We start from the raw sequence: 13,415 nt of genomic DNA, 5'->3' as shown, positions 1-13,415 counted from the left end.
ATTTACACATTCTTTCGAGTTCACATAAAGTATGATGAGCACAAGCCAGCACTACCAAGGTTCTTGCCCAGGTTCCCTCGTTAGGGTGAACAGGAGTTCGATACTAACATGGTTTCAACTGCAAATACCAACTCACAATGGCAAATGAATAAAGCTAAGAGTTCTGAAACGCAGGCCTCAGCTTGAAAGTCACAAACAACTCAGAGGCCTTTAAAACAGCCAACAGAGACTCAAAGTGAGGGACAAAGAGTAGCCCAGGTGAGTCCCTGAAATGATGTATGGAATCATTCTTTAATGGTTATTTTCAATCAGCAGCATTTCTGATGTGAATAACAATGGGATAACATCAGAGTTGCAAGGGTCAGAGATGACTTTGGGTATGAAATGTGTCATGTACCTTATCAGAGAGAGTAGAGAGGCATATTTAGTCATTCAAAGTAAAACGAATGGATTCCGAACTTACATCACATTCCTCTGCTTCAGACGTTGCTGTTTCAACCTCCATCTCCTCCTCTTGCTCTTCTCCATCCACTATCATAGCTACAACCACAATACACAACTTCGAATTAGAAAGAAAAGCAATTCACTGCTAGGGCAATGGGATGAAAGTTTTTAATACAGGCTGGACACTAAAGCCCTAGATCCTCTATAGTCTCAGATCACCTAAATGTCTGCCGAGTATGGCTCTCTAAGCACAGCTACAGGTGCTGATCCTGCAGGCCTTCATGAAGGAAAGAGAGAAAGCAAATGACTTTGATTTCAGAGCTGCAGGGGGTAGGCTCTGGCATCATACCTGCAATTGTATTCTCAGTCCTCTACTGAAAAAAGAAAGCAGGAAGAATTGGGGAAAGTAGAATGTTTTCTTCCTACATATTTAGGTGAACTAAAATCTAAACAAGACCGTGAGAAATTGTTTCCAGTGTCAAATCATTCCAGTTGATCTTCCCTCAACACTTAACCAGAGCAGTGCAGTTCTGAGTGGCAAAACTCCCATTATTCAAATCCTAGGACCCTTTCTCTCATAACCGAGTCCTGAAATGCAGTACACCCTTCTCTTCCAGTCCCAAGACAGGGTGCACCAGTGGTGCCCAACAGCATGAGTGTCACAGTTTTGTGACAAAAGACAACGGGGGATTTAAACTGAAACCACCAAAATGACTTCACTGATGGCCTGCAGCTGGAAGGGAGGTCTTCAAAGATGATGGGGTAGTGCAAGTGCATCATCTGTAGCCAACTCAGCACCCTCCAAAGAAAGTATAAATTGAGATTTTATGTCTAGTATGCCCAGAAACATGGATTAGCTCTACCAGAAATAAATAGCTATTGCCCAGTGTACAAAAGTTACTTCGGATTTACGGTATTGCTCACAGTTTTGAAAACTCTTATAATACTTAAGTTCTTATTAGAACCTCTGTGCTGAATGTGGATGCTCTTCTTTCCTCTGCTGACTCTCTGATCTCCACACATCAGCACGTCTGGGATGCATGAACCTCTCATCCTGTTCCCCTAGGGTACATTACCACTCCTGTTGGAATGCCCAGCATGTGGCTTACGTTCAGGCTTGTCCACATCCTCACAGAACAGTTGGCTGATAGTGAGGTTCCTCAAGGCAGTCACATCAGAGACCATGTCCTTGGATCTGCGGAGGTCATCAATGTGCACTGACTGCCACAGCCCTGGAAACAGAGAACAAGACATTTCAGGTCTATAACATGTTTTTCCACAGAAGCTTCTGAAGAACTTTCTGCCAGCACCTTTAAACAACAAACAGAGGTTTGGTCCAACAGGCTAGTGGTTTGTGCTCTGAACTGCCAGGGTTTGATTCTTGTATCAAAGAACAGTAATCCTTCCTGTCAATTAAAGAGTTGCAGTGACTTGCTCTGGATACAGTAGTGTTCGATTCTCCTCGACTGGAAGGATAAGCATGTTATGGGGGCCTTGAGGATGCAATTAAAACAAGAAGAAAAGGAGGACTTGTGTCACCTTAGAGACTAACAAATTTATTTGAGCATAAGCTTTCGTGAGCTATAGCTCACTTCACTGGAAGCTTATGCTCAAATAAATTTGTCAGTCTCTAAGGTGCCACAAGTCCTCCTTTTCTTTTTGCGAATACAGACTAACACGGCTGCTACTCTGAAACCAATTAAAACAAGGAGACTCCTCAGGGCACAACAGGGTTGGTGGAGGACTTGCTGGGAAAAATAGAGCCTTGAGATCTATTCATGAGATAGCCATGGGAGGAAGGGGCCACAGCTGGGGTCACGCTCTAGCTGTGTTTCTCTCAAATGAAACTGGAAGAGCATTTATTTAGCACTGAGTACAGAAATAAGGGATCCTTCCAGAAGAGACTAGGACGACTCAGGGCAGGGGAGGATACAGGTGGGGTGCTGCTCGTAGCAAGCTATGGCAGCTCTGGTAAGCCACAGGAAGCATGGACACTGGATTTTTTTAAAAGCAAAACGTACCGAACGAAAATCACTCCAGTTTTTTGATCATGGTTCAAATGAACAAACTTGTTGAGCTCTGAAAACGCCAGTCTTACCTCCATGGAATCCCACGTAAGAGGTTCCACCTTCTATCCGGGACAGTTTAGTGATAAAGTAGACAAAGACTGAGATTTCTCCCAACTCTACCTTGTTGATTTCATTAACAGCTGAGTATCTACAAGGGAAGGGAAATGTCCAAGGACAAGTTCAGTACAGTGCCCTGAACAAGACAACCTTGTTCAGGCTTCCAGGGCACATATTCCCTCCTTCCACAACGCTGGTCAAAGGTTACAGGGTTCTCTTCCTCCCCTCTCCCCCAGGAAGAGGCAAACATGGACTGGGACTCTCAGACCTACAGCAGGTTGTCCTGACCCTGTCACTAAAAACTTCATTTTGGTAGACATCCCCTCCTTCCCCCAGCATTTCTAAGCTTTCAAATATAAATCTTACCTCAAAGAGGGAGCACAAGTCAACCCAGCTCTATGCACCAGTTTTCATTTTGATCTGTCTTTTTTAACATTGTCCAAAGCATGGTTGGCCCTTGCAAAAGTTAGATCAAATCTACTACAATTGTAGATTGCAGAGTGGGAGGACCCAATGAGTGACACTCCAATAATGCGCTAAGTTAAGACTGGGGAAGACATTACAACAGTCAACAATTATCTCACGCGTGACATACTTGGCTGAGGCAATGAGCTGGGCACTTTGAGAACCATCTTCAAAGTCCATCTGAATAATTAGGATTTTATTTCCAGATGTAGAATCAAGGAAATTCCTGGGGGCAGAAAGAAGATGGAGGAAATGGTTCCATATGAGCTTTGGGTTCTTGCAGAGAGAACAAGACATTAAATATCCACCTGTGTAAGAATAGCGTCATTTTAAAAACAAATTCCCCTGCCCCAACAACTTGGAATTAACATAACTTGTGCTCCGAGTCACCTTAGCAACCCCACTCCTCAGCTCTGCACTCTTCCTTCCCTCCCTCTCTTTGGTCTGGTATTTATTTATTGCTCTAATGATCTGTCATCATTGAACTTAACCTAGAGTGTCCGCTCTTCAGAGTAGGACAAGGCAGACAGACTCACCGAATCTCCTTCAGGAATGAGTGCTCTGTGTCGAACTGCTGAAGGGACCAGGACCGGATGGAGAGGCTCTGAACCTTACCCTGCACTTCTGCCTTCAAACGCTCAGAGTCAGTGGCTGTCAGAAGCCTGGAGAAAGTGGTGATCTTAGAGACAAGAATTGCAATGTGAGTTCTTAGCTCAGAGATGAACAAGGAAAGTCACAACTGAATGACAGCATTTGCCTGTCTATGCTCTGGAACGATGCCATAGGCCCTCATTTGTAAGGCGCTTTCTGTTAGAGCTCTTCCTCTGAGCACTCTTGATCCTTGGGTCTCAACTGCATCATGTTTACACTTTTTTAAAAAACCCCAACATGCTGATCTCATGAACTGTGTTAAAGGGTGTGTTTTGGTTTTGCTTTTTATAAAACGTGCCCCTGAAGTCTGAGAGTTCTCAGGCTCCACATGGACTAACTGAAGGACTAAATCTACTAGCCAGAGACAGATACAAAAGACAAGACAAGTGTTCAGGAGGCCCTGACTTGCAGGGTCTAGAGGCAATATATGCCCCAGTCAGAAGGCCCACCATCCTTCCATCCACAGTGCTGGAAAGTGGGAGGAGTAGGGTGCAAAGATTTTTACCAGGGTGCTGCCCTGGATCCTGTGCATAAACTTCGTTTGTACCCAGTGTCTGGCTAGTAAGCGTCTGAAAAACCTGAAGTCCTCTGACAGCTGAAAGGAAGGGCAAGGGGGAAAAAAAACAGTCTGCTCCACGACACCTCCACCAGCCTGTTTGTTTAAAGTCGTCTTCTCCTGTGAATAACCCCACTGTCTGCCTCTGCTGCTGCTCAGAACTAACAGCATAAAATTGAGGAGTGAACAATTTCGTTTTCTGAGCCCTGCACTACACAAGTGGAGTTGTCATTCCCATCCCATCCCACCATGCGTGGCTGTAGATGTTAAAATCTACAAGGGACACCTAAACCTAGATCTCTCACATGGCACAAGAATATACCGCCAGGATACGCATTTAGGAAACAAGGTGGGTGAGGTAATCTCTTTTATTGGGCCAACTTCTGTTAGCGAGAGAGACAAGCTTTGAAGAGCAGGTCCCCAGGAAGAGCTCTGTGTAGGTGGAACACCAATATTCTAGGTCTGCCACGGCTACAACAACGCTGCATAGGATGTGCCTTTGTCAGTTTTCATTTCAATTCAATTACTTTTCCTCCTGTATCATAAACCTCTGGCACACCTGGATCTGGAGCTCTTGGTAAGGGCTAATCTTTTTTTTTTTTGGCTGAGTGATTAGAGGGGGAGATTTACAAAGGGCAATTAGGCAGCTAACTCCTATTTGTGCCCTTGAAAAATCTTCTTCTAGAGAGCGTCTGGGAATACTACCTCATGGATGCCAAAGCCACACAGAGATTAAAGGCTCCAGGATGAATCAGCGTGACCACTGAAATGCACCTTTCACCCCACATCACTATAATGGCAGATCTAGGTTTTGAAACAGTGAGAAGGCTCACATTGCCCCTACCCACGTGAACTGATACTGTATTACCAAGAAAGCGAATTCAAAAGCCTAGTGCACGGACAGTTTGTGGACCTGAGGATCTTTTTGGAGAGAGAAATTTTAGGGAGACTCACCTCCGTGAAGACTGTGCGACGTCTGGACTCTGCATGGATGTGAGTCTGGAGGAAATCCACAAGAGAGGTGTGCTGCTGCTCTTTAAAGTATTTGTTGGCCAGATGATCTGCCACACAGGAGCTCAGCCGCGAGCTGCCCAGGCGAACTACAGAATCTGGTGTTGCACAGTTCAGCAGCACTAGTTGGGCTTCTTGTTGCACATTTGGCATCAGTTCATCAGGACGGCATCTCTGCTTCAGCTTCTCTGTCACTTGCAGGACGACTGAGGCACAGGTATCAGAGTGGTAACCAATGAAGACGTCAGAAGGGCTATATTCCTGCCTGCCCATGAGATGCTTCTCTGTATCAAAGGCTATGAAGTCATTCACCCACTTCATTAGCTCCTCCACAATGTCTCTTTGCCTTTTGTCCAGGACGGTATGGATATCCAGGTAGTGCTTCTCAAGCCTGTTGATCAGTGGGATGGGAAAGCATTTGTACACTACCTCTTTCTCTTCAATGACGATCAAACGGAACTTTGGGTGCACTCTGCATTTCACTCGATGGGTCCCCAAGCCCAAGTCAATGTACTTTTGGCCAGCAAGGTACACGTAATACTGGTTGAGGGCATCATACAGGCTTTCATAGAGATTCTGCAGGTTGAGGAGGACCACCATCTGCCCAGTTTCCATGCAGATCTTCACACGGTTGATGTTCCTGCAGATCTGGGTGTACTCTTGGTCCTTGGGAAAGCTGGAGCCAAAGATAATCTCTGGCTGCTGTCTTTCGGCAAAAAAAGCCTGTTGGAGGATCTGCAGCGCTGCATAATTTTCAGTTAACACCAGCAGGTATCTGCACTCACCATCCTGACTGTTGCTGCGAATGTTCTGCCGGACCAGATCAATGGTGCTGACATCATCAGCGTGTATTTCTCCTTCTTTTGGGATCCTAGATGTAAATATGTCCAAGGCATTGATGTCATCTTTGCCGCTGAAGTTACGGAGAACAACCTGTGCTATGTCACAAGGTGTGGGCTCTCTTTTTGAGGCCTTAGTCAAAGATAGAATCATTTTTATGAGGCTGTAATAGTCGCGCAAACCAAAGAACTCTCGGTCTTGGGTCTTGCAAATCTTTTCGTACGCGTCCGCGAAGATGGGAAAGTAGCATTCGATTCTCTGCAGGATGATGCGCTCTGAAGAGCAGATCCCCTTTGCGCTTTCTATGAGCTCTTTGTTGCTGGGATCGCCACGTGATACAAAGATACCTCGATTCATCTTGGCGGGGTCCAGGGCCCAGTTGGAGATCCCAATAAAACCAACTTTTTTGTGAGGAAGCGGAACATCATCAATGCAACCATCTTCCAAGAGTGGGTGCAGGGTCTTCAGGGGCATTTTTGGAGAGTCTTCTGCTAGCCCAATCTCATCGAGCACCACCACAGAGACATATTCCTTCAGGTTCTTTCCATCCTGGAAGCGAGCACACTGCTTGAAGGTACCGATAATTCCCTCAGGAGTGGAGTGGGGGCTGCATTGGAAAGACACCAAATGGATCTGTTTCATTTCCTTGTAAAGATCAGAATAAGCAGCCTGCCCTTGCATGGCATCAGCCACAATGGTTTTGGCAAGGGATTTGGAACTCCCAGGCTTTCCAACAAGAAACAGAGGGATTTTAAGTTCAATGCAGATGACCATCATAAAGACATTTTCCTTCAAGGCTAAGTTCCTCGCTATGGTATTTCTCAGAGGCACGCCACTCAAGAACAGATCTTGCATTAGGCTGATTTCTTCCAGAATCCCTTTCTGGTTATCATAAGGTTTTGGAAGGTACTTACAGATAACACTTCTGTACAACTCTTTCTTTTCCAAGGATGCATGATAGCAAACACCGACTGCAAGTATTAAGGACCAGATGACTCTGTTTCTCTTTAATTTACATTTATCAAACCCCTTCTCTGCAAGATACTGCTCCAAATTATTTAGCAGAAGCTCACTGTGGCTGTAAAACCACTTGAAAACTTCCACACAGCGCTCCACATCCCTCAGGCTGACAAAGCTGCATTCATCATTTCTTCCTCTCATGTACCTCTGAGAGGCAAAAAGCACGTCTGTTACTACCCCAATTTCAGCTGCAGATATTTGTATCAACTCAGTAAGTCTTTGTACGATCTGTTGTATGTATATTTTTTCAGTGATATTGTTCAGCTGCCCAAAATCCCACACCAGAGGAATCATGCTTGGAGGGAGAGCATGGACACGGTACACAAGCTGCCTCAGTGGAATGGAGCCAAGTTTATCTTTGGTCTTATCTGCTTTTACACGGTAGCCTAGACCAGCTGACTCCAGACGCTGAATCATCTTTTCTGCGTGCTTACGGTAAGGGTTGCACGCTGCAATGATCTGCAAACCCGAGCCACTCACCAAAGGCTGCCCTTCTACTGTGCGGTCGCACAGAACTTCCTTGATGCTGCCGACGGCTTGAGTCGTGTTGGCTTCATCAAAAAACAAGATTGTGTCAAACTGATGTTGCCGCTTATTGGAGACAGCAATGTCTTCTGCTTCCCTGATCTTGGCATATATCATCTCCGCACTTGTGCCTCCGTGAACTTTCACAAGTTTCATGTTCTCTGCATCAACACCACTCCTGCGCAGCTCACAAAGGAATTTTATAAGCCTTGTTTTCCCACAGCCAGTTTCCCCCATGATAATAACCGGGATGCCACATCTGAATCGCATCTCAATAGCAAAAATCTTGAGTATATTGTCTGTTGTCAGCTCGTAGGTTTCGTCAGGGTCCATTGCCCACTGGATTCCCAAAACCAAGCAAAGTTTCTCTAGCTTCTCATCTCTGGGCAACTGATCGAAGTTAATATTGAAGGGAACTCTCTGAAGTACCAATCCCTTGTACAGCTGTACGGTCATTACATCTTTCTTGATGATGTTGCCACTCATGGGATTAATGGCATCAATGCCACCATTATTATTGGCCTGCAGATGGAAGCCAATGAACGTCATGGATACACGGTCTTCGTTGAAGAAAATATATGGGTGGGGCTCAGACTCCCACTTTTTCCGAATGCGGAAAGGAATAAGATCCTCTTCTGTGACTCCTTTCATGTCAAAAACTTGCCTCCCTGGGCTTTGATCAGAAATGTTTAATGTGGGCGTTGCAAAATCCCTTGCCATTAAAATCATGAAGGTGACCACAAAATTTTTGAAACCCTGCAGAGTATCCTGGACAAAGGCAGGGTTACAGAAAACAGAAGCTTCACAGTCTCTCAGCTGAACATTCAGGAACCAAGCAAAGTTTCGCAGTTCTGACCAGGTGGGATCTATCACCCCACAATGTATCAGGAACAGCTGTAGGCACTCCGCTGGGGTCCCTTCAACAGAGCCTTCTTCATAGCAGAACATATCAAGGTTATCCCCACGATCAAATCGTTTCAAGTACTGGAAAGGTCTCTGGAAGGCCTCACTGCAAAACTCCTTCTGATCCATTCCAGGTTCTGTGCTGTACTCAGATGGGCCTCCTTGCACATCCATATCCAGGAGTTCCTTGGGAGACTTACATGTTATTTTGGGGAACACATCAAGGAAATTATACTTCTGTCCATGTGAAATCTATAAGAGAGGGGGAAACATAAATAAACCATTGTAAGGTAAAAGGTTTCAGAGTAGCGGCTGTGTTAGTCTGTATCCGCAAAAACAACAGGAGGCCTTGTGGCACCTTAGAGACTAACAAATTTATTTGAGCATAAGCTTTCGTGGGCTACAACCCACTTCATCAGATGCATAGAATGGAACATATAGTAAGAAGATATATATATATATACACACACATATATATATACACACATACAGAGAACATGAAAAGGTGGAGTAAGAGGCTAATTAATTAAGATGAGCTATTATCAGCAGGAGAAAAAAATTTTGTCGTGATAATCAAGATGGTCCATTTAGACAGTTGACAAGAAGGTGTGAGGATACTTAACATGGGGAAATAGATTCAATATGTGGAATGACCCAGCCACTCCCAGTCTCTATTCAAGCCCAAGTTAATGGTATCTAGTTTGCATAGTAATTCAAGCTCAGCAGTTTCTCGCTGGAGTCTGTTTTTGAAGCTTTTCTGTTGCAAAATTGCCACCTTTAAGTCTATTACTGAGTGACCAGAGAGGTTGAAGTGTTCTCCTATGGGTTTTTGAATGTTATGATTCCTGATGTCAGATTTGTGTCCATTTATTCTTTTGCATAGACACTGTCCAGTTTGGCCAATGTACATGGCAGAGGGGCATTGCTAGCACATGATGGCATATATCACATTGGTAGATGTGCAGGTGAACGAGCCTGATGGCGTGGCTAATGTGATTAGGTCCTATGATGGTGTCACTTGAATAAATATGTGGACAGAGTTGGCATCAGGCTTTGTTGCAAGGATAGGTTCCTGGGTTAGTGTTTTTGTTGTGTGGTGTGTGGTTGCTGGAGAGTATTGTATTGTAAGGTGGTGGCCTTAATCCTCTCATGCTGTTTCTTTTACCTGTCCTCACAGATTGTAGACACCCTTTTCTGGCAGGGCTGATTAGCTGCTGCAGGGTTACACAACTGGGGCACTTTTAAAAAGTGTAGATCAGAATGTGAGTGTAGCTGCAATAGCAATTCTCTCTCCCTCATCTATTCCCTTTCTCCCTCCACCCCCATGACATTATTATCCCCATTTACTGCCTCCCTACCTTTTCAATACCACCTAACAGAGGGGGGCCATTTCTGTCATTTCCCCCTCTCCCCAACTCTACTTCTGAATTTACAAAAACATTATAAACAAATAAAATTCCTAGTTTTGTCACAAATACAAGATACAGTTTAAAAGATCAGACTTTGCGCTTCTCTTTCCGTGCAAATGTTCTAGAGCAGCCAGTGCCGTACAGCCAGCAGGAAGTGGCCATTAGCTGTGACTGAATTAAGGAAATCATTGTGGCCTCAATTTATTGTCTGCTTGTGATGTAAAGCAGGAACATTTATAATAGCACTCTGTACTGAAGACATACAGTGCATTCCAATACATTAAAATTGGAGGTATCACATCACTGCATAGAACATATCTCGTAATAAATACGAGTAACACAAAAACACACGCAGACAAGTGACAAATGTAGAGAATTTACATATACATACAAATCTTGCTGGTTTCTTAGGTGCTGGAGGTACATCAAGAATTTCAACGATATACAAATGGCACTGCTGGCGTAGCCACATTTTCCCATCAGTGTCTGTCAGATACTGTAAAACTAACAGCTTGAAGAGAAATTCTGGAATTCCACTCTGGACCTAAGTGAATACCAGAGAAAGAGACATTAGAACAAAGAATGCAGACAGAGAAATTTATAGGCTTAGCAGAAATACACACACACGGATAATATCAATGTTTATATTTAATCATTTTTTTATATTTTTATCAGGGGTAATTTTCACAGTTGCAGGAAACTACAGGGGGGGGTCAAACAATTATTTAATGACAGCTGATGTTGAAATTCAAAAAGCTAAAACTTTATAAACCATTAAAGCACAAATTGTCAACATCACGTGTCAAAATATACAAAGTAAACAACCTTAAATCAACAAATCATACTTGTTTTTACTGTTTGTTTGCTAGTCCATTGGTGGTAAGCCTAATTCCAAAGTCTAAATCACTGGATTTTGACTCTAAGAAGTTCTCAAGCAGCTGATTCCTTATTTTGCCTATCTGTAAATTCTGATTATTACTGTAGAAATATTTCTTCATCAGTTTGAGTGTGTGTACGGTGAAATAGACATTTACCCACATTTACCCATCAAAATCTAATCCTTCCAAGCCTACATTTTCCCCTCATATTTAAGCGTAACTGTTTTTTGGTTAGAAATAACATCTCCTAATAAAATACCTCACTTAGAAAAGACAGGAAACTTTTAAAGGAAAGATATCCAATACCCTTCATGATAGGTGAAGCTGTGATGAGGGGATATCAAAATGGAATATCACGGGTTTTTGCTGGTACTCACTGATGAGGTGATATCAAAATGGAATATCATGGGTTTTTGCTGGTACTGCAAGTGCAGGAAGGACAGGAGAGATCTCAACACTTTGCTTTCATCCACGTGGGGTTCAATCAGCCTGATGGTTTTTAGAGGCACGCTAGTATCATGTAGTTTTGTCTTCAGTTTTTCATGTAGCCTCTTCACATACAGAGATTTTCCTGTGATCGTTTTAAAAAAGGGGACATATTAATTATAAGTGAGAGCTAGAAAACAAAAATATGTAGAAAAATGGTGGACTGACATTGGAAAAAAGTGGACAGCTACTTCCTAAATCCAGTCTGCCCCTTGATTATCTTACTAAGGATCTATTCTGAGAGGAGGAAAGGCCCAAATTTGCTTGGAGTGGTTGTTGGTGGCTCAGGAACTGAGCTGAAGCTGTCTCCTGCCACGGAATGATGCCTTTGCCCATATTTGCTGGATTCCATTGAGGAGTCTGGTGAGAGAGATGTTGCTATTCATGATCTTTTCTTTAGGACTTACATAAACTATTTTCTGTTACATGGGGCTGTTTTTAAAAGTCATAATCTCAGGTAAGACTGCAGTTGGCAGGCAGGCTTCCAAGTATCTATGTCAAGTGTCCTCAAGTTTCCTCTCCTGTAGGCTTTTGGACATAAAACCCCTTTTTTGGGGTACAAATCAATTGCCATTGACTCAGCTTCCACTGGGCGAGCTGAGGGAAAGGGGGCCTGGAGGGAGTTGGTTGCAGTTCCTAGATTCTTGGCTGGTTCCATGTCAGCCCCAGTCAGATGGGAGAATGTGGAGATTGTTCTAATCCAGAGGTCAGCAACCTTCGGCACGCAGCCCATCAGGGTAACCTGCACCGCTTCCAGCAGCTCCCACTGGCTGGAAACGGCGAACCATGGCCACTGGCAGCTGCGGGGAGCCGTGCCTGCGGACGGTCAACGTAAACAGAATGTCTCGCAGCCCACCAGCGGATTACCCTGATGGGCTGCATGCCAAAGGTTGCTGACCCCTGTTCTAATCTACCCCAGCTGGCTACAGCCACGAAAGGCCATAGCAGGAATGCCAGAGTGCAGCCCTTACCCTGGGTGCTGCAGGGAGCCTGGAGTCGGAGCTGGCTATGCCGGCTCTCCAGCCATTTCTGGGCTTCATAACAGCAGTGGACCTACTGCCTGCCAGCCCCTTTTGAGCCCCCTGCACCAATATAAAGGGACAGGCGTTCAGCAGGAAATCTAGGCCAAGGTCTTCCACAAGTGAAGCCATGGCTGCATCTACTGAAAGAACTGCCCTGGGTTTCCAGTTTTTACCAAAGGATATAAATTTGTCAACTAGGCTCTGATCACTTCCTCAGAGGGATGCAGGAGTTTTCCATTCCGGATCCTAATCAGTGTCTCTCAGGTAGGGCACTGCCAAGGCAGACGTCCCAGAGGGCGGGTGGAAGTAGCTAGGCCTCGTCACAGGGCTCCTGTACAAGTCTGAACTGCTTATAGTACATGCAGAAAAGCAAAGCCCACTGGTACCATGTTGGGAGAGAGGTCAGGACCCAGAAGTCACAAACATACTGGTTTTAAAGCACAAGGTCATAAAAGCTTTTAGAATGACAGCGGAAGTCTGAAAGAAAGACCTAAAGAAGAGCTCAGCGTAAGCTCGAAAGCTTGTCTCCCTCACCAACGGAAGTTGGTCCAATAGATATCAGCTCTCCCACCTTGTCTCAGTGACAGACCCACACAGTCTCTCAGCTGTCGTGTTCTGTACCAGGCTCTAAAACTGCACACTCATCCATATACACACACCACATTTATTTGTCTGACTGCACGTTTTAGTCTCAGCATTTCACAACCACAGCAGACTCTGTGGCCTAGGGCAGAGCTTCTCAAATTTCTTCTTTCTGAGGCCCACCTCAACAGGCTATAAAAACTCCATGACCCACCTGTGCCAAAACTACTGGTTTTCTGCATATAAAAGCCAGGGCTGGCATTAGAGGGTAGCAAGCAGGGCAATTGCCTGGGGCCCCCCCGTGAAGCTAAGCTGTTCAGGCTTCTGTTTCAGCCCTGAGTGGCAGGGCTCAGGGTCCCAGTCTTCAGCCCCATGCGGTGGGGCTTTGGCTTTCTGCCCTAGTCCCCAGCGAGTCTAATGCTGGCGCTGCTTGGTGGCCCCCCTAAAACCGGCTTGCGGCCCCGCAGGGGGACCTGGATCCCTGGTTGAGAACCACT

The 13,415-nt window shown here is 44.9% G+C and overlaps 1 protein-coding gene across 1 annotated transcript in view; it reads right to left on the bottom strand.

The window, feature by feature from the left end:
• RNF213 (ring finger protein 213) overlaps nt 1-13,415 on the bottom strand; it is a 95,230-nt gene that overhangs the window by 35,624 nt on the left and 46,191 nt on the right. The window contains exons 27-34 of the mRNA XM_074971478.1: nt 11,206-11,399; nt 10,342-10,494; nt 5,197-8,793; nt 3,572-3,714; nt 3,166-3,261; nt 2,543-2,661; nt 1,554-1,676; nt 464-540 (exon numbers count right to left, since the gene is read on the bottom strand). Of these exons, the coding sequence (XP_074827579.1) occupies nt 464-540; nt 1,554-1,676; nt 2,543-2,661; nt 3,166-3,261; nt 3,572-3,714; nt 5,197-8,793; nt 10,342-10,494; nt 11,206-11,399 (4,502 nt within the window). The remainder of the gene's footprint in view (nt 1-463; nt 541-1,553; nt 1,677-2,542; nt 2,662-3,165; nt 3,262-3,571; nt 3,715-5,196; nt 8,794-10,341; nt 10,495-11,205; nt 11,400-13,415) is intronic.

This window comes from Natator depressus, chromosome 14, assembly GCF_965152275.1.
Source record: "Natator depressus isolate rNatDep1 chromosome 14, rNatDep2.hap1, whole genome shotgun sequence".
NCBI classification, from domain to species: Eukaryota; Metazoa; Chordata; order Testudines; family Cheloniidae; genus Natator; species Natator depressus.
This window is presented reverse-complemented; position numbering and strand designations above follow the sequence as displayed.